General features: G+C 45.0%; 2 protein-coding genes across 3 annotated transcripts in view; both read left to right on the top strand.

Annotated features, from left to right (window-relative positions):
• The first annotated feature begins 705 nt into the window (after positions 1–705).
• SLC35C1 (solute carrier family 35 member C1) lies at positions 706–4,894 on the top strand. Its single transcript, XM_032775115.2, has 2 exons — positions 706–1,492; positions 2,240–4,894. The coding sequence occupies exons 1-2, from the start codon at positions 943–945 to the stop codon at positions 2,797–2,799; spliced, it is 1,110 nt and encodes a 369-aa protein (XP_032631006.1). The 5' UTR covers positions 706–942; the 3' UTR covers positions 2,800–4,894.
• A 2,014-nt stretch (positions 4,895–6,908) lies between these two features.
• The window catches only part of CRY2 (cryptochrome circadian regulator 2), a 208,057-nt gene continuing 194,691 nt past the window's right edge, over positions 6,909–20,274 (top strand). The window contains exons 1-3 of one of the 2 annotated variants that reach the window (XM_032775114.2): positions 6,909–7,146; positions 13,860–13,968; positions 19,439–19,581. In XM_032775114.2, the coding sequence (XP_032631005.1) occupies positions 6,962–7,146; positions 13,860–13,968; positions 19,439–19,581 (437 nt within the window). In that variant the 5' untranslated portion in view covers positions 6,909–6,961. The remainder of the gene's footprint in view (positions 7,147–13,859; positions 13,969–19,438; positions 19,582–20,274) is intronic. The other variant, XR_012655777.1, reaches the window with a different exon arrangement.

Consider the following 20,274-nt stretch of genomic DNA (forward strand, 5'->3'; position numbering starts at 1 on the left):
ACAGTACAATGTGATTGCACCCATGGATTTTTGTAGTGGGATTGTGATATTTTCTGTCTTACTTTCTATCCCTTTCCTAATGCTTCTTAAACATTAGCCAGATTGTGCTCAGAATTTTTTTATTATTTCAGTGGAAACGTTCTTGTTTGGGTTTAAAAGTCAGGCTCAAGACTGGCCCAAAATTAAGGGGTTGTATAAATGGGCTTTAGCAAGACAGGAACGATAACGGACACTTTGGCTGGAAAAAACCCCCGCTGGAAAGGGCTTTCCTTGCCGTGTTTGCGGCCCACACGTTAATGTGGCCTTGGGCAGGTGCATGAGACGCTGCACTTGTAGGTGTCCCCAAGGGAGGGAGGAGGCGGCAGCAGCGATGAGGCAGGCGAACGGGAGTTTGACACCTAATCTCCGGGAGGCGTGAATAAAAGGCCCCGGGCTAGCAGGCGGGGCTGCGGGTGCAGGATCAGGAAGCGACAGCGCTTCGGAAAGCCAGGTAGCAGCAGCAAGAGGAGGAGGAGCAGGAACAGGAGCAGGAGCCCGAGCCCCAGCCCGAGCCCGAGCCCCTGCACAGGAGCAAGGTGAGTGACAGATCGGAGTGCGGGGGGCTCCGGGTCCGGGAAGGGCGGGGGGTGTCTGAGATAGGGATCTGGCTCTGACAGGACACGTCCCCTTTAAGCTTTACCGAGGCGCTGCGTCCGTGTGGGCGGAGCCGAGCGCTGGGGCGGGTGAGGAAGTGAGTGCGGCGGCTCCAGCCGGGTCCCTGGCTCCAGCCTCCGGCTGCGCGACCTCGCGCTGCACCGGGTGTCTCCGCTGCGCTGCAGCGCACAGGGGCGCACTCGGTCCCAGCAGCGCACAGGGGCTGGCACTCTCCGCGCTGGGATCCCGCGCTGCCTGACTCACCCCTGCTCGTTGCTTCTCTACTCCCCCCCCCCCCGCACCTCTGTCATGAACAGGACGCAGCTGAAGCGCTCTGGGATCCTCAGGATGGCTCTGAGTGGCTCCTCCGACCCCCTGCTGCAGCAGGAGGAGGGTGGCAGCGGCAGCAGGGAGACCCCCTTCCTGCTGAAGGCTATCCAGATCGCCTTGGTAGTCTCTCTCTACTGGTTCATCTCCATCACCATGGTCTTCCTCAACAAGTACCTCCTGGACAGCCCCTCGCTGCGCCTCGACACCCCGCTCTTTGTCACCTTCTATCAGTGTGCTGTCACCGTCTTCTTCTGCAAGGTCCTCAGCCTGCTGGCCTCCTGCTGCCCACTGGGCTACCTGGACTTCCCCTCCATCCGCATGGACCTCAAGGTGTCCCGCAGCATCTTGCCCCTCTCTGTGGTCTTCATCGGCATGATCACCTTCAACAACCTGTGCCTCAAATACGTTGGTGTGGCCTTCTACAATGTGGGGCGCTCGCTCACCACTGTCTTCAATGTCCTGCTCTCCTACTTGCTCCTCAAGCAAACCACTTCCCTGTATGCCCTGATAGCCTGTGGGGTCATTATAGGTGAGTAGCGCCTGTTGAGTCTGGCTATACCTATGTGTCCAGTTTGATGTCTTGCAACAGCTCAAAAGTGGACGAACTTCAAAGGTGACCTTCAAAGGAGAAATAGTTGAGCTTATACCTTTCCTCCTCCCCCTTTCTGCCTCCCCAATTTATGGAGGAGAAAAAGACCCTGGGAGGTTTTTGGAGATGTTTGTTTTGTTTTTTGTTTGTCTAGTAAAGTATGCCCCCCCACCCTTTTTTTTTTTTTTTTTTAACTTTAGACATTTGGTGTCTCTAGGCTGGAAGACTCTCTAGCAACTGGAAAAGTAGAGAAATAATGACAGCCCTGGAGCCAAGAGAGTGAAAGTTGAGCAACTGATAGAATTTTTTTGTTAGACTGGTTTAGTTCTTAGGGAGTTTTCAGTTCTTAAGCGTTAAAACACCTCTATCTTATTCCAATGACTAAATAAACCTTTTGTGAGACCTCATAATACGTATCCTCAAACAAAACTAGGGAAGACAAGATTTGACATTCCTGAGATTGTAAAGATTATAAAAACAAAACCAAAAAACCCAAAGAGAAGAACCTTTACCTTGGTGCTGCATTCAGGTCATGTTCCTCCATATAAGGTGGAAGGGAGAGAGAGTCACAGACCCATTTAAAAAGCAACTAGTAATGGATTTTTTTTTAAGGGATTGTGTGTAATATTTGAATCTCTGGTGTCCCTAATTCCCTGTCAGTATGTCACTAATTCTGTATGGTTGCAGGTGGATTCTGGCTGGGCATAGACCAAGAGGGAGCAGAGGGCACTCTGTCATGGGCCGGCATAATCTTTGGGATCCTGGCAAGTCTCTGTGTCTCACTCAATGCTATCTACACCAAGAAAGTGCTGCCTGCCGTGGATGGCAGCATCTGGCGCTTGACCTTCTACAACAATATGAATGCCTGTGTCCTATTCTTGCCCCTCATGCTGCTGCTCGGTGAGTTCCACACCCTCTACCATTTCGACAAGCTGGGGAACCCTGGTTTCTGGGGCATGATGACCCTGGGAGGAGTGCTTGGCTTTGCAATCGGTTATGTGACGGGACTCCAGATCAAGTTCACCAGCCCACTCACCCACAATGTGTCTGGGACGGCCAAGGCCTGTGCCCAGACAGTGCTGGCTGTGTGCTACTATGAGGAGACCAAAAGTTTCCTATGGTGGACGAGCAACATGATGGTTCTAGGAGGCTCCTTTGCCTACACATGGGTAAAAGGGCTGGAGATGAAGAAGGCACAGGAGGAATCCACTCCAAAAACAGCCGAGAAAAATGAGACTGGCGTCTAGGCTACCTCCTGTCTGCACTTCTGTTGCTGCACCTATGGAGTGGAGCTTCAGTGGGAAAGAAGCCAGGATCAGGAACCTTCAGGGCAGGAAAACATTGAATTATGCAGTGCATAGAAAGGGGTGTCGAGAGTGAAGCCAAAGGCGTCCTGTGTATACAGTGTGTTTACTAAGATTGTGATGGAGGGGAGGAGAATATTACTTCCTTTGGATTTCACCGTTTCTTGAATAGGAAAGGGCATTTGTTGATGGAACGAGGGTGTATTAGGGGGACCTTCTGTCAGTACTGGGGCTTTTTTAAACTGCTGCTACCATTTAAACACTATATGGACACCCAACTGCTCCCCTGGTGATGGAGAGGGAAAAGGGCATCAGGTGTGTGTGTCTGGGGACAGATAATGGCTACTTCTAGGTTAGCCACTAATTTAAGTGGTAAGATCTTGCACCTAAATGTAGGGGAGGAGCAGGCAGCCAGACTTTCCAGGCTACTCCTTCCTCCTATTATAAGTAAGGTTAAGATTTTGTCAGTTATTTTTAGTAAAAGTCACAGACAGGTTGTGGGCAGTAAACATGAATTTACGGAAATCCATGACCTGTCTGTGACTTTTACTAAAAATAATGGGAGGGCAGAGCAGGGGATGACTGAAGCCTGGGGAAAGGGGGCAGGGGGGAAATGAGAGCCAGAGCACTGCTGCAGGGGCGGAGGGGTACAGCACCCCCCACCTGGGAGCTGTGTCCCTCCCACAGCAGCTGAGGGCTGCAGGGGAGGTTGGGCACAGCAGCTGATAGCTCTGGTCCCACCACCCTGGGCTGAGGCAGAAAATGTCATAGAGGTCTCTGGAAGTCACTGAATCTGTGACTTCCGTGACCTCTGTGACATAATCTAGCCTTAATTATAAATGAAAATGGATGTCCTTCCTGTTCCTACCCCATTGCAACATACACTTGGAAATCCCCTCACCAACAGTTCTGGAGCCTCTAAATTGCCTGTCCAAGAAGTCAGTATTTCTTGGTGTGGATCCTTCAAGGTTGTATGTTAACTCTGTTTTACTCCCACACCCAAGGGTTTGCTTGTCCAATAAATGACTAAAAGGATGGGACAGAATTTTTATCCCACTTCCAAAAGCTAGCAACATTCCTTGTGTTGGGCATGGGGATGGTGATGGCCCTTTCACATATTGCTGGTTCCTTCCTTTACTGGGTACCTGGGACTCTGCCTTGGTGAAAGAGTAGCTGGCTCTCTCTTTTTATGGCTTTCTGAACCATCTGCTGTTCTGGGGTGAGTACTCCATAATAATGAATTGGGGAATTCAAGACATTTCTCATTAGTCTTCTGTATTAGGGGTAGAGTTGCCTTTCTGGGAATAATGCTCTTGTAATTAGGCCAGTTTCAGGGTGAATTGCTCTCTGCCCCAGATGGTTGCCTTACTTGGTGATCCTCACTAGAAGGGGTGCCCACTGCGTGAAAATTGATGCTTGAGCATGGAAAATGCCATAATTCAGCTGCATCAAGAACTTACTGGGAAGTTGCAACTTTTTTACTAAGAAATCCCAGATCAGGGATGAATGCAGTTGGGCTGAATTCATATCCAGGCTCCCACTTAAGAGTCTGATTAGCACAGAAACCTCTGTGCCCTACCCTGTCTCATTCAAGTGCCATTGTGGCTACAGAAGAGCTACCTTCTTCTCGTCTTGATTCACAGACATCAATTCTTCCTCCCTAGTAAATATCTAACCTCTGAGCTCCTTCACCTTCCAAGGATTACTAAAGTGGGGTATGGTGGGAACTGGTGTGATCTATCCCACAGTGCACTAACAAGTCCCAGAGAGTACCAGGCCACTATTATGAAAGCAGTAGTACATTTTTTCTCTCTCTTTCCTCTACTCCCACTCTTGCTGAGTGAACTGTTCCTGATTCCAGGAGCCTAAATCTCACTGGAATTCTGAATCACATTTGCCTCATTGAAGGCCACCTTTTTTGGTAGGAGGATGGATTTTTTTTCCCATGGTCTCTGTTAATTTTTCTACTGGGATAAATTTAGGTTGCAACCACCGACCTGTGATTGTCAAACTTGTTTAATAAAAGTATGGATTGGAACCTGGGGACTGTTTTGGTCTGCAGAGCTGGCAAAGTGTGCAAGATAATAGTGGTTTTTGCAATGCTCCTAGCACACAGGGAGACCCTAAATTCCTTCTACTTGCTTCAGCATGGTAGCAGTCCTGGCCTTTCACTATTGCCTATCATTGAACCTGACACTGAATTGTCATTGTAGACTCTCCCCTCAGACTTGTTGGCCTGTAATCACTTTCTGAGAGCCATAGTTTCATGTTTGTTAAATGATGTGGTCTGGAATGTCTGAGATCTTCAGCACTGAGCTCAGATGTGGCTGCATGAAGGGCATTATCCTTCTCCCTCCATGCATATTTGCTGCTGTGTGTATGGCTAGGACTCACTCCTGTGTTTTGCTGGACTGAAGGAATTGTTCTGGTAGTTTATGGTCTCAAGCAACCAGCACCATGTCACCAGATTCTGGGTGCTCCCTGAGTGCCTCAGATAATAGCAGTTGTGCAGTCACTGAGCTGATATTCTGTCCTCTTTAAGAGTGCTGGGCATTGGGAATCCCTCATCATCTGCATCCCCCGTACTCGCCCTCTATGCAGGGCCGGCTTTAGGCCTATTCCACCAATTCCCCCGAATTGGGCCCTGCGCCCAGTGCGAATCCCTTCCCTGGCTAGAGGTGCCTTTTTAATTTTTACTCACCTTGTGGTGCTCTGGGTCTTCAGCAGCAGGTCTTTCGCTTGCTCTGGGTCTTCAGCGGCACTTCGGTGGTGGGTCCTTCAGTGCTGCCAAAGACCTGGAGCGAGTGAAGGACCCGCCGCCTTAGTGCTGCTGAAAACTTGGAGCCCCATGTGTATTTTTCCTTTTTTTTTTAAAAAAAAATCATCCCTGCTGGGGCCCTGCTGAAACTGTTTGAATTGGGCCCCACACTTCCTAAAACCGGCCCTGCCTCTATGCATCATTGGACCAATTTCCTTGGGATTCATAGGACAGTAGTTTTCAACCTGTAGTCTTCTAAGATTTCCAAAGGGGTCTGCACCTGCGTTTGAAATTTTTTAGGGGTCTGCAAATAAAAAAAGGTTGAAAATCACTGTGCTATGAGAAGGATTTCTCAGCCTGATTAACCCTTTTGGCTCTAGGCAGCTGTGTATCTCACCTAGGGTGACCAGATGTCCCGATTTTATAGGGGCAGTCCTGATATTTGGGGATTTTTCTTATACAGGTTCCTATGGTCTCCCACTCTCTGTCCCGATTTTTCACTTGCTGTCTAGTCACCCCAGTCTCACCTGGATTTCCCAAAAGTCGTGGGTGCAGCTATGCGTTGTTAGCGCTGCTCACAGAGATCACCGAGGAACGAGGAGGCCAGGAAGCAAATTAGGTAGAACAATGGATTTTTAAAAGGTGTTGCCAACTCTCGCGATTTTAAGATCAGATTTGTGAGTCTTTTTCTCAAAGCCCCGGACCCTGAACTCACGTGAACAGGGTTGACTCATCTTAAAAAATAAATAAATCAGTCCTTGAGATTAGCTCGAAAACTTCAACCCTGGAGGAAGCTACCCACGATTCCCAGTGTGGGGCTCTATGTAAATGTCATGAGTGTGGGGGCCTAGGAAGGTGCGGAGTCCCGCGGGGCGGCCAGGCCGCTCTCGCTGTGTAGCGGCGCCGGGGCGCTGCTTCGGAAGGAGCCTGCGGTGTAAACGGAGCTGAGCGGAGGGGCGCAGGCTCGGGGCTCGTGAAGCCGGGGTAGGGCTGCGGAAGTCACGAGGCGCCACGGGGTTCTCTGCTCCCAGCCGCTTAATGCCGCGTGGGGGACCCATCGCAGTAACAGACTCCGGCCTTGCGCGGCACCAGCCCCTCCCCTCCCTTATGCCCCGCCCCCATGACCCTGTTCCTCCCCTCCCCCTCGTCGTCCTGACCCGTCGGCGCGACCTCCGACTCGCCGCAGCCCCGCCCCTCGGCACGCGGCAGGAACGTGCCGCTGCGGCTTTGCCCAATGGACTCCCCGGCTAATGACGGACGCGGTGGGCGGGGCGCCGGCGCGCGCGGTGGGCGGTCCCGACGCGCGGGCGGGGCGGACTCGGTGTCGGCAGAAGCGACGCGGCGGAGATGGCGGCTGCAGGTTCGACTGCGGTCGGCCTGGCCCGCTCTGTCCACTGGTTCCGCCGGGGGCTCCGGCTCCACGACAACCCGGCGCTGCAGGCCGCGCTGCGGGACGCCAGCTCCGTCCGATGCATCTACGTCCTGGACCCCTGGTTCGCCGCCTCCTCCGCCGTGGGCATCAACCGCTGGCGGTAAGGGGGGAGCGGGCGCCGCGCGCGGCTCTCTGGGCGCCCCGGCTCGCGGGCTGCCTCCCGCCTTCCCCGGATCCGGGGCGGGAGACGGAGGTTCCCGGGCTGCGCTCCCCCGGGCAGCGGCCCTAGGGGGCGGGGTGTCCGGTGCATTAGCGACGCGGCTGATGCCTCCAGGAGCCCCTCTCCTCGGCCCCGTGTGGGCTCGGGAAGGGCCGGTAGCCGCAGCCCCGCCAGTCCTCCCGCCCCGATTTTGTTGCCTCTTCCCAGCTATGTTGAGTTTCCCCTGCTGCTGTTGCCTCTGTTAGGCTGCAGGGCCCTAGGCCCTCGCCCCCGGGACACGGGCGCTAGGTAAGAGGGGCCTGGCTACGTGTTCATTTGGTCGCTGTCTTCTTCCCCTCTGGGATCGGTGCATCAGGGTTGCCGGTCATCAGTCTGTCCGGGTGCCTGACAGGAGTGAGATACATCTCAGCCCCCTTACATGGATATTTGGGTCGTTCTGAGATCCGAACCAGTGAACACAGCACAAGCTGTAACATGTCAGCAAGAAGTGTGATCTGCTTCGGGGTATGCCAGTGTACTGGGGATGGTTGTGCAATGTGTTATTTAACACATGGGCTGAGTACATTTTGTTGTGGAGATGTACTTCATTGCTGTAGACGCTAAGCTGTGTTTGCCTTTTACGTCATTTTCCCACTTACTGCTTCAGTAGAGGCAGACTCTTCCCAAACACTCCCTGAGTCAGGAAGAAGCTAATCTTAGTGGTCCACAAACAATGTTCTAAGGTGAGCTACAGCAGCAGAGAAGTGCATCACTTCATGTGTTTCATCTCCATGGTTATATATTCACCCTGATGGTAGTTAGAACAAGCAGTGGGGTGCTGACCTGTACTTGCAATAGTAGACCAGCTTTTTGTCTGCTTTGAGTCATGATGTCTCTAAATAGGAAATGAAAAGAATTCTTCACCTTGGGCACCTGTGAGTTTTGTGTGTGGTGTTTTTAAGTGCTGTCTTAAAGAAAACTAAGTCATTGGCCATTAACTGTGTTTTGACCAGTTTTATGATCCCTGCTGACATAAGGGCAGTTTAAACAGTATATGTCTACTTTTTTACATATTTGAAGAGAATCCCCTGTGCTCCCCACTGTACAAACTACAGACCAGTCTCTAAAGAATGTTTATAGTGTGAAAGAACTGGAAAAGATTGGAACCTGCTGGGAAACCCGTGGATGGGCGTAATCTTGTTGTTGATGTCTGGCTCAACTTTTGGAAAGTGTGTAATGCCAGTGCTGCACCTCTTTTAGTTAGTACTCTATTCCTGTTCCACTGGTCTGGAAATGCTTCAGATTTGTAGCTGGCCTTGACCCAGCGTATAGAATCCTAGACGTTAGAGATGGGAAAGACCTCTTATGTCACAGCTAGTTAATCGTCGGAGCCAGTGCAGGATTGTTCTAATGCTTAATCTGTGAGATTCCTGGTGCCCTCAAACATCACTCAGCTATGTTAAAAAGCAGCTGGTAAAGGACAGATCCTGGCCCTGAAAAACAGTGTATTCTAATATTCTATGCTCCAGTGGAGAGTGATGGTAAAATATTAGCCCCAAATTAGTTCACCTTTCCATTGAGAGTAGCGTTTATCACATACTTTAAAGATGTGTTGCTTTAAGGATGGGGAGAGGGAGAGAATTTTTTCCTAAACACTAGAACATTTTTGAGGAATTACTTTATTTGTGTGGGCCTAGCTGATCTTGCTACTCTGTCTTGCTGCACAGTAAAAATTCTGTGTGTTTCCACCTGAGCTTGGACTTTTAATTCTACCAACTTTGCTCAAAACAAGGTCCATACAGAAGTTACCTTGTTCATGTCATCAGCCCAGTTGCAGCCTTCGGAATCTCATTTCTGATCATGCGGGAAGGTGCCATGGACTTTAGAAAAATCTCATAACCTAAAAGATGCCAGATTATGTAGAGCAGCTGTGGCTGGTGCATGTTTCACTGTGGGAAACTACTTTTTCCCAGTTACTCTGTACAAGTCCCTGAAACCTCAGATATGATAGCAATAAGCAGCACCCTGTCTCTAGCTTTCAGGCATTGTGTGGGTGTGCACTTATACACAAACCCTTATCCTCTTCCCATCCCCTCAAATTCATAGGGAAATATACTTTAGCTGCTTCTGGGAGGACAGGGACTGGGGTGGACAGATTTTTTCAGGGGTTTTCCTCAGTTATGGAACCGAAGGAATGTTGCTGGGCATGGAATGCCTGTGCAAGGAGCAGGATTTTTAACCTAGTAGGCATCGAAGTTGTGCTCTCTTAACGTTATGTAATACTGATGTTACTGTCTTGACTGCCTGCATATTTGGACAGCCAAGTGGGGATTTACCTTAACAATGCTTCAGTGCACACAAACAGGAGTTCTACACCAAGGCAAAGAGCAGGCATAACCTGATCTCCTTCTTTGCGCTCTTCCAGCATTTGTGTCCAGTTGCAAGGTTTTAATGAGGGAACAATCACTTGGTAAAAATCCTCTGCATGCTCTTTAGAATGTAAAATGAATTTCTGAATGAGATTTGGGAAATTGTTTGTAGGACTAACTCATCAGTCACTACTTCATTTTTAAGTGGCAAGATTATTACTAAATTCTGACTTCTGATGTTTTTTAAAAGCACTACATAGCACAACTCAAAAGTTCTAACAGTACCAAAACTACTAGAAATGCAGAAATTCAGGTATTCAAAATTTTCTGTGAATTTTGTTCTTGCTTAACTTTAGTTTTCAGGACTGCAGTCCATCCACAAAACGGGAGAAGCCTGTGGAGAAGGGAGGATTACACTGCTGCACCAGTGACTCACTGTGGGAGGATCACAGCTTTGTGTGAGAGGGGTTAGTTAATCTAACCCATTCAATCCTTGGCTTTTGCACTGACACAGTGAATCGGGAGCAACTGTGGTGGTTCTGTTTGTACTGCGGAAATACCTATAGGATCCAGTCAGGGCCTCTTTGACCTAGGCACTATTCTTAGTGATCTGGGCATTGTTCACTACGAAATGAACAGGCTGCTTGTTACTCTTTTCACATGTGCCATCAAACAACCATAAGCAGGTGAGACTTTGTCACTTTCAACTTAAGTTGAAGTAGAAAGACTCCCTACTGCATTAATGTCTCCCACTCCAAGCTGTCTGGTCCCCTGGATCATGGGTTCCCAAACTTTTTTCCCTGAGGCCCACGAGTGCAACTGCAAGAGGCACTGCTGCCCACTATTCACACTTCTTGAAGAAAATTATTAATTTTAATTATTACATACATATAAACTATAACACTGTAAATAATGTATATGTTTGCTTTTCATTTTGGTGTAAACAATTGTAATGATAGAAATCCCTAGAAATATGCAAAGAAGCGGCAAAGAGTCCTGTGGCACCTCATAGATGTATTGGAGCATGAGCTTTCGTGGGTGACATGCATCCAACAAAGTGGGTATTCACCCACGAAAGCTCATGCTACAATACATCTGTTAGTCTACAAGGTACACAGGGCTCTTCGCTGCTTTTACAGATCCGGACTAACACGGCTACCCCTCTGATACTTGGCACTCAAAGAAATGCTTCAGGATCTTAGAAACCAAATAATTTTAGTAAAACTACAATTTTAAAAAGCGTTGACAGCAAAATGTGTGTTAAAACAGGGAAAAGACAGTTTTGTATAAAACTAAACAATAAGCAACACAACAATGTTAACAAAATTGTTTAAAGTGTTTTGTTTTTAAAACAAAAAAGTTGTCCAACTTTGAACACTATATTTTTTTAGAAATCTGAATATCTGCTATATAAGTAAAAACCCAACCCTACCCTCTGCTAATTAGAAAATAATCAAATATTGTAAATAAATATAAAATGTTATATTATAACACACTGATGAAGCTTGGATTCTCGGATGAATACCTGTTGCAAGTGTGTCTCATCATATTTTCTTACCATTTTTATTTTTTTGGCCAGTTCATTTTGTGTAGTTGTGAATGATCCAGGACTTTCATTTTCTTCTCCACTAGTGCATCCTTCTCATTTTCAAAAAATAAGGTGGTTCATGTCAGATTGCAATACTACTTGCCAATTTTTTTACAGTTGTAAATGGTGGACACTGTGTGTATGCTGCTAGGTTATCTTGCAGTGAAATGCACCGTTGTACTCATGAGAATTAAACTTGACATGTTGCAGCTTTTTTTTTAAAATATTCTTTTCTATACTCTGTCCAACATATACAGCTCAAAACATTACATTTACATAGCTTGTACTTAGATTACACAAGTCACATGGAGTTAAAGAATGCAGTTGTGACAGCGGACCACCCGGGACTGTGTCATGATCCACCTTTGGGCACCGCTGCGCTGGATAACCTAGTATGAGAATACACTTCAAATTACATAGGAATTTATTAGGAATCCCATGTTTTCCCTAGAGTTACATCCTCATAGCCACAATTCTCAATGTATGAGATTATTACACCTGATTGTTAGGCAGAAAGGTGCTACGTAAATATATAATATTAATCAGGACTCGGATTGCCTCTATGTAGGAGAGGTTTGTATTTTGCTTGCTTTTCTGCCACTCGCATTCACTGATGACCTATATTTGGAGTCCAACTGGAGATAGCTGCATCATAAAGCAGATATGTTAACCCATGTTATACTTAACTCTGTGAAACTCATCGTGTTGGAAACTACATATTGTCTTAGTGCCCATACATGTGTTATGAATTTAATACCTGCATTTATTATTAACCCCCTCAATACCTTACTGAGGTAGGTAGGGTATTAGTTCCATTTTACAGATGGGGGAACAAAGAAAGAGGAGAACTGAGATGCCCAAGGTAGCACAGTGAGTAAGCAGCTGAGCAGGGTGTAGAACCCTGGAATTCCTGTTCTTGAGTCCAATGCCCCTTCCTTTAAACACTGTCTTCCTGCTTCACAGGAAATGCATAGACAAGTCTCTACCACAAAAAGCTTGTGGTTTAAATGATGGACTTGATTGACAAGTGAGCATCTAACAGACCCCAGCAGATCAGAGGAGGAGTGAGGGAGCTCCTGGCTTATGAGATATAATTGTTAGCCATACACCCACTGTCAGGCCTATGTTTATGAAGGCTTCTTAAATGATTGTAGGCACTAGTGTTTTGTGGGTGATGCTGCAGAAGTGAGCTTTTAGGAGCAATTTGAATGAGGTGAGGTAGACATTTGGAAAATAAGCTTTGCAAGGATTTCCAAGTGTCATGGCATCCTGAAGCTGCCAGTGAACAAATGAAAAATTTATTAAGGCTGGCAGCATCACAAAAAAACCATTGACTATGCAAAAGCAGAATATAGCAGAGATGTAAATGGGGAGTTGCTTTTTGTAGGGTCTTGAAAACAAGGTAAGGAAACTTGAACTTGATATGCAGCATGATTTTAAATCATGATTTAATTGAACAAGCAGGGAATCTTGATTTTTAAGTAATTTTAATCATGTTTTGCATTTGTACTTAATTTTTTTTTTAAGTTTGATTCTCATTGACTGACTTTAAAACGTGTTGATTTCTTACTAGGTATAGCCTTTACACTGAATTAGGTACTGCTATTTGCTTACCCGGAGGATACGCTCTATCAATGCATATTAATTTAAGTAGTTGTATAGCTTATGTACATTTATTCAGATTTTTAATTTTTGTCAGAAAATGCTGAATGACGTATTTCCTATTTACGTGTGATTTGTTTCAAGCTGGAAATTTAGAATTCAATTAAAAATGCACAAAAACAGCATTTTAAAATTGTTCTATTAGTTAAATAAAACTACCTTAACTCTGCTGGATACACAAGAATGAAAAGTGTATCCAATTATGTTTTGTAAGTGGACTATAATACAAAGGAAGCATTAGCTATAGTCAGTCAACTGATGCGTGTGAAACATAAGGTCAAAACACTTTGAGAGAACTTTTGGCAGCAGCTTTTGGGGCTGAATCAGGGGTGAAGTTAGTATGCCAGATATGAAAGGAGATGCAGTGTGGACAAAGGACCTAGTTGTCAAGGGTCGCAGGGGAATACAAATTTATTGCACAGTTGCAGCTGTCCTGGGTACTGATGCTGCACCTTTGAAGTCTTGGTTGTATGTTTGGCCTGTGTTGCTGATGGATAGAAATGTTTGTGTCACTTTGTGCTTTGCGTGGCCTGTACCTACCCAGCACTGTCATCTATGGGGTAATCTGTGGCTTTCTGTGCCACACTGCTTTGAAATAGGAGACTAGAGGAGACCATATTATTTCACATCTGAAATTCCTCCAGAAGAGGATTATTCTCTACAATATATTCTGCCAGATGTTCTGTTATCTGAAGTTCTCCACATAGATATTATCATGTCTGGGAAGACTCAGTTTGAAGGACGCTCTAACTACCAGATGGGCATTAAAAGCCTGGAGAGTAACTATCATAAGTAGACGGGATTACAAGAGCAAGAAGGACCTGGAGAGCTCTTGCATATGTTGCATTTGTCTGTGCTGTGTTAGTGTGGTTGGTAGGGAATTGGCTGGCACAGCAGTCTCTCTGTTCTGTCTGCCAACTGTTGGACTGAGCAGAATTCTTGGAAGTTGTATTTCCTGGCATAACATTTATCTCAGAGAGCTGAATTGAATCTTAGGTTTGCTGGCTGTGTGATCTTGAGCTATACTGATAACTAGGTTTGTTTCTCCTCCACAGGTTCCTACTCCAGTCCCTGGAAGACTTGGACAACAGTTTAAGAAAACTTGGCTCCTGCTTGTTTGTGGTACGAGGGCAGCCAACAGATGTCTTCCCAAGACTTTTCAAAGTAAGAGCCTAAACATATCTTCTATATCTTGGTCAGGAAGACATAAGATCCCATTTGGGATCCTCATTTTTACTCCTTATGTCCTTGTACCCTAGTCACTGATGGTCCCCAGGTTGCTCCCCAGCCCTGTTTGATTTTAAATCAGTGTGCACAATACCTTGATTTAAGTAATTGATTCTAATCTTGTTCCACATTTGTTTTCGTTCTTTTCCTAGAGAGGTTCGGTCTTATTGGTTGGTATAACTGTTAAAATATGTTGACTTGAAAACAAATGTAGCCATTACATGAAACTTGTTTTTTGCTAACCAGGAAGAGAACTATACACATTTATTTAAGCAATAGTATAGTGTAGCATGCATTTATTCAGATTGTTTTGCTTTTTTTTATTGTGTTAAAAATGGTAAATGGCTCATACTTATTCACTAGATATTTTTTATTTTGGATTTGTGTCTAGCTCTATTTGGATGGAGATTGAAAATTAATGTACAAAAATACCATTTTAAAATTGTATACAACATAGTTTTATTTAATGTGCTGGATTGTTTTTCTTTTCAGTTTATCAAAACATTTTCTGCATTTAAAACTGCTTTATTAAACAAAGGAAGTATTAACCTGTTCTGGCTTCCATGAGTTAGCCTTTCAGAAGTTATTTAGGTAACCAAAGTTGCAGATAGGTACCTACTGGAATTTATAACAATGCTTAAGCAGGTTAGGTGCCTGATTCCCATTGAAATGAGCTGGAGTTAAGTGCCTGACATTCTGAGGTGCTTTGTAAATCCCACTAGGCACCTAACTACCTTTAAAAATCTGGCCTCATGTCCTTCATGTGTTTTTTAATTAGTAGATCTCCTCTCCCACTTGTTTTATCTTTGACTGGAAAAATAAAACAAGCATTCCTGCTTTCTCAACTCTGAATTGGTATCTCAGCTTTAAATGAAGTAGTTCAAATGAGAAAATAGCTAGCTGGTGCAGATAAACTAAATTGAGACCAAAAGGCATTAAGATAAAAGCTTTTCTGCACAATGAACAGAAACTACTTATGTGTGGAGAAGTATAAATAGCTGATTTTGTTCTATAGAAAAGACCAAAATAATATTGTGACATATTTATATAGCCTGAGTGGACCTCAGACGTTAAATATATTCCCCATGATTCTATATACACTTTAAAAAGTAGCATCTTTAATTTATTAAAATTTGAGGACCTTTTGATGCAGCATTTTTTAATTATACAATTTTAATAGATTATAATAAATTTAAGCCTTAACATAGTTTATTTCATAGTTTAAGCAGGCTTGTTTTTTTAAAAGAAAAATCTATTAATTTTAAATAAAAAGCCATTGATTTTTATCCACCCTGCTTCTCAAAACCTGCCATAGATGATGAGGATAGGGGAAGAATATGCAGTTCAAATGAGTCTGAATGCTTTGTCAGGGCAGGGTAAGCAGTCATAGCTGTCCACTTGGCAAGAGAGGCAGGGAGGATCAGATTACCAGGGTCAGAAGGTATGTTGCTATTTTTTCTGGAACTGTATTAGCACATTAAAAAATATCCTCTGCACTGCTTTTAGCCTTTCCAGAATGGAGGTTATTTTTATCCAGTAGGCTGCAAATAAATTCTGGCTATTTACAGGCCATGTCCTCTCCTTATTTTAGTTAAGGACTAAATATAACCCCAGGATTATTAAAAATAAAGGAAACCTACTAACTTGTTTCATGGACCTCAGCCAGCTGCTTTATAGTCTAAATTTAAAGAACAGTAGTTGTAATTGATTTGCCTACTGAGGAGTTAGCCTAAACTTCACAGTAGCCTATGGTTCCTAAGTAACTGGGTTTGGTTAATAGACATTGTCAGGTACTTTAGGCATAAAATACTGCATATGAATAGAAATGTTTGCGAAGCTTTTTAAATTGAGTTTATGCAGTTTTTTGGGAGATTAAGCTTTTCCTCTGCAGAGCCAGTGTCCCAAACAGTGCAGCACTGACCTGGTATATAAAACAGGGACATATGATTACATTCGGTTTCTTTGGGGGGTGTTCTTAGATGGTTTTAGAACTAGAGATTGTCTAGTGGTTTGTTTTGTAAGGGTAAGCAGAGCATGGGGGTGAATGCCTGCTGTTATTTATAAATAGTGCAAATGACAACCTCTGGGGTAGGAAGGAGAATGCAATGGCTTTAGAAAGAGGGAAGCTGGAGCTTGCAGAGCATGCTCTTGAGCCTTACCTGCAATAGCAGACTACATAGCTGTAATTTATTTCAAGCATGCAGCTCCAACAGCAGTAGCAACCACAGAAGCAGTATGAACAGGGCTCAGGTGTTCATGCCATGTTGTCTAATGCTATTCAGAACAGGGCTAGGTGGTACAATAGTAGTGCAATAGCAGTGTCTACACTACACCTTCAAGCATCGCTACTGCTGGTAGAGATGCACTTGTGGAGAATTCGGCTGCAAAGGATGTTTGTTTCAATGGCAGAAGCCATACGCAGCTTGCTCTGATGCTTTGTCACTACCATAAGATATCTTCAAAAAAAAATCCCCTCTTTCCTCTAACCAGTCATTTGGAATTTGACCTGCACTAAACTAAACCCTGTGGTCACTGCCACCCTGTGGTCACAGTTCATTAAGAGCCCCCCACTTTGCTTGTGTCCTGTAGAGTGTTATGGTCTCTAGTTTATTTTTGTATGTGTGTGGATTTGACCTCATTCTGTACCATATTCAGACACCAAAGATACTGGTTGATTGCTTGTACTTAAATTGTCTTCAGGAGTTCAGTGTTTTGGGGAAACTAGTCCTGCCAGGCATGCAAGGCAGCAAAATGGCTTGTGGTGACTTTTTTTTATAGAAATACTGTGTAATATAAATCCTAAATGCTTCCTTGCCACTTAATAATATGGAGGATGAAAACTACATTTGAAACTTCTAACTTAATCTTTGTATATTTTGAAATTTATCAGACAGTTTCTCAGTTTCTAGTCATTTATGTTCTGTTTCCTTTTACTAGCCCAATGCCATTGTTTTCAGCTTTCCCACACTGTAAAGAATGGTCAGAATTTTGAGAGGTTTTTAACTTTTGTCATGATAAAATGTGTTCCCTCATTCCATAGGAATACATGTTCTTTTAAACCAAACATTTATTTTCTGTGTGACCCAGTAGCGTTGTCCCTTGTTAATCTATCATATAATTAAAACTAATATGACAAGTCAAATTCCAGTATGAGGAGAGGACTGGCTTTGAAAGGCATCTAAACACTTGGGTAGTAGGTTTTGTTAATGCTGTACTTCCTAGTTTGAGGAAAGGCAAATTATAGCCAGGCAATGTGAAGCTGGAAGGGGTTGATATTGACTTTGAAATGCTCTGGCCTATTGCATATCTAAGACTGTTTGTTTGTTTTTTATGATGTTATCCCTGAAAACCAATTTTACCTCCTTTTTGATGAGAGGACTGACTTTAGAGTTGAGTTTCCACGGGGAGCAGGAAACATCGGAGACAACTGAGAGTTGAGTCCTACTATGAACTTTCCCAGTTCTGCCCCTCCGACCCCCCGCCCCCCTGCCCCCAGCATCATTGTGTCTGTGTAATTTATGCAAAATTACAAAGCTTCTACTGTTGCATTTTGCTTCTGTTGCTGGCTGCCTTAAACCCTCAGCGCCTGTTCAGGAAAAGGCAAAGCCTCCTGCACAACTATTCAGAGGAGACTGGGCCTCCGGGGGTAGTGGGGAGAGGGTGTCCCATGCTGTTTCAGTTGGAAAATGTGACCCTATGTTAATTGTGTTGCCTATTATTTGTGACTTTTTAAAGCAACCCCTCCCCCCCCCCCCCATGGCTCTCTGGCTAAGCTCAGCAGAGTGTTTTCCGCAGGCCACAGATGTTAGTTCTGTGTTTGACAGTGACTTCAGGAGTGTCACTGTAGAAACCATTAACTCTCCTTTCATAGCATTCATTTGCTGAGAAAACTAGGCCATGGATTCAGAGAGGAAATCATGTTTTGCGAAGGCTGAAAGAGACAGGGCAGCTGCCCAGCTCTTCTCAGGCCTGTGTGTTTCAGAACCAAGTCCTTGTGTCTATAAAGTGTTCTAGAGGTGTACTGTCTGATACCTTGCCAGGTTCATAGCTGGGATAAGGGAAAAGCAGTACCACTGTTTGGAGGATGAATGCCCCAAGTCTGGATTCCTGCATCTTCCTCTACCATTCTGAGGAAGAAATCAGTCCCTCTATTTTTGATTTCTCCTTCCTCTAGTGAAGAGTTGCTAACAGTCCTGTATTATAAGGGACGCCCCTTATTTAAATCAGTACAAAATCACTTTGCAAAGTGCTGCTGGTTGGCAGCTTGACTAGTCATGCCAACAGTGGGGGCCAGGCCAAATTTAAGTGACATTGCTGACTGAGAGCCAACTGGGGCAAATTTGAGTGGCATTGCAACCTGGCACACGGTGTCACAGTGCCACTCAAATTTGAGCCAGCTGCATTTCAATCCCTGGACTACCATTGAAAGTTGCCTCTTCCACTGAAATCTGAAATGGCACCCTGATGACTGTAGCAAAGTCTCCTTCAAATGCTGCCTTCCTCCACTCCACACCCATTCTTCCAGGCTCCACCTCTGGTGGCATGTGGTGCTGCAGCTGGCAGAGATCAGCAACTTCACCTCCAACTCAGCTCCTGGTGCCTGAATAGGAGCTGCTGCCCAGGCTAGCACCTGCAGCTCCCAAAGCTCGAGCACCTCTAGGAAGGAGGGTAGAGGAGAAGGGACTTGCCCCCAGAGGGGATATCTGAGGTCTATCCTGTATTTTTGATATACAAAGTTGACAGCCATACTTGTGTTCTCCTTAGTCATTCCTTATTCTGGTTTCTTGTCCACGCTTCTGGCTTCTAGGGTTGGACAGAAGTTCTCTTGTGTGGCGGCCTTAAAGGGATGTTGGAAAACTTCACTTCAGAACCTACATTTTTGGCTTAAACTTCTTGACAGTTTCTCTGTATAAATACATAAGTTTTAAGCAGTTTGCGTTGAAAATTTCCCCTGCACTTGTAGCCCTAATATTTCAGCCTTGGAGTGGTGTCAGAGAACTTGGAAATGAACCACGCCATTGCAGTCTTACTGGCCAAGCTGAGGGCAGTGCAGACAAAGGGAAAATATATATTGAGGGAGGAATGAGGTTCTTAAAGTTCTGCAATCTTAGAGTTCAGTAACATGGATGAGTTACTATAATACTAAGATTCTTACCCTGACATTTCATAGTGGTGAGAATAAAACCAAATACGTCCCAAATTCTCTATTCCATGTCTGTTGTTACCACATCTGTCCACAGGGCTCCCTCCGTGATTTCTCTCATCAAGTCCTAGTTTCCTGTAAAACAAGACTCCACGACTTCATTGGCATGACCTTAAGGAACCTTTGTCATGCTCTTCAGTGATCATGCTAGCTGCTGAAAGGTCTGGTATTTGTAATGACAACTTTGTTTTGTGTTCTTCACAGGAATGGGGAGTGACCCGTCTCACCTTTGAGTATGATTCCGAACCATTTGGGAAGGAGAGAGATGCAGCTATTGTCAAACTGGCCAAGGAAGCTGGCGTGGAGGTGGTGGTAGAGAATTCTCACACTCTCTATGACCTGGATAGGTAAGAGGTCAAGGAGAAGCAGCTATAAGGGACATATTGTGCTGTCTAAGGAGGACTGTAGGAGACTTCTAGTCTGGGGAAGGTTTCAGTCCCCTGATCCATATAATTTGGTAACTATTTAAAGCATGATTTGCATGTGAGCGCAGATGGGGGTTGTAGGGATTATATGTCACTGAGTCATGTCTTTTACAAGAGCATCACAAAGTGTTGATGGTGATGAGAGTGTTGGGGTAGATGTTGCCTCAGTCCAAGTAAACTGTTCTCTTCTGTGGTCATTGAGTAGTTCTAGTGTGTCCTGCTCTCTGCAGCCTTGCCTGTGATGCCCCCTTATCGTGCTCTTTCTGATTGAGAAGCCTGAGATAGGTTACCCTTCAGATATGTTTCTGTTAATACTTAGAAATTGAAGGCTTTTTGTTTCGTTGGGATGGCCTGCACAAACCTGTGAAACAGGAATTGATTGTAGAAAAATAATCATGTTCAGCATAAACGGTGTAACCCATTTTAAGAACTGACAGTCCCCAGTGAATGCTAACTACGCTCAGATTGTTGAATTCAAATTGAAAAGATGACAGCTTAGATGTTGGCTCAGTGTGGTCCAAGTCCTTGTCTCACAAGTGCTGTCTCACAGGTCCCTTCTGTTTCGATGGCAAGTCATTTTCTTCCTCCAGTTGGGTCTCCCTGCTTTCTGTTCCC

Source organism: Chelonoidis abingdonii, chromosome 4 (genome assembly GCF_003597395.2).
Source record: "Chelonoidis abingdonii isolate Lonesome George chromosome 4, CheloAbing_2.0, whole genome shotgun sequence".
NCBI lineage: Eukaryota > Metazoa > Chordata > Testudines > Testudinidae > Chelonoidis > Chelonoidis abingdonii.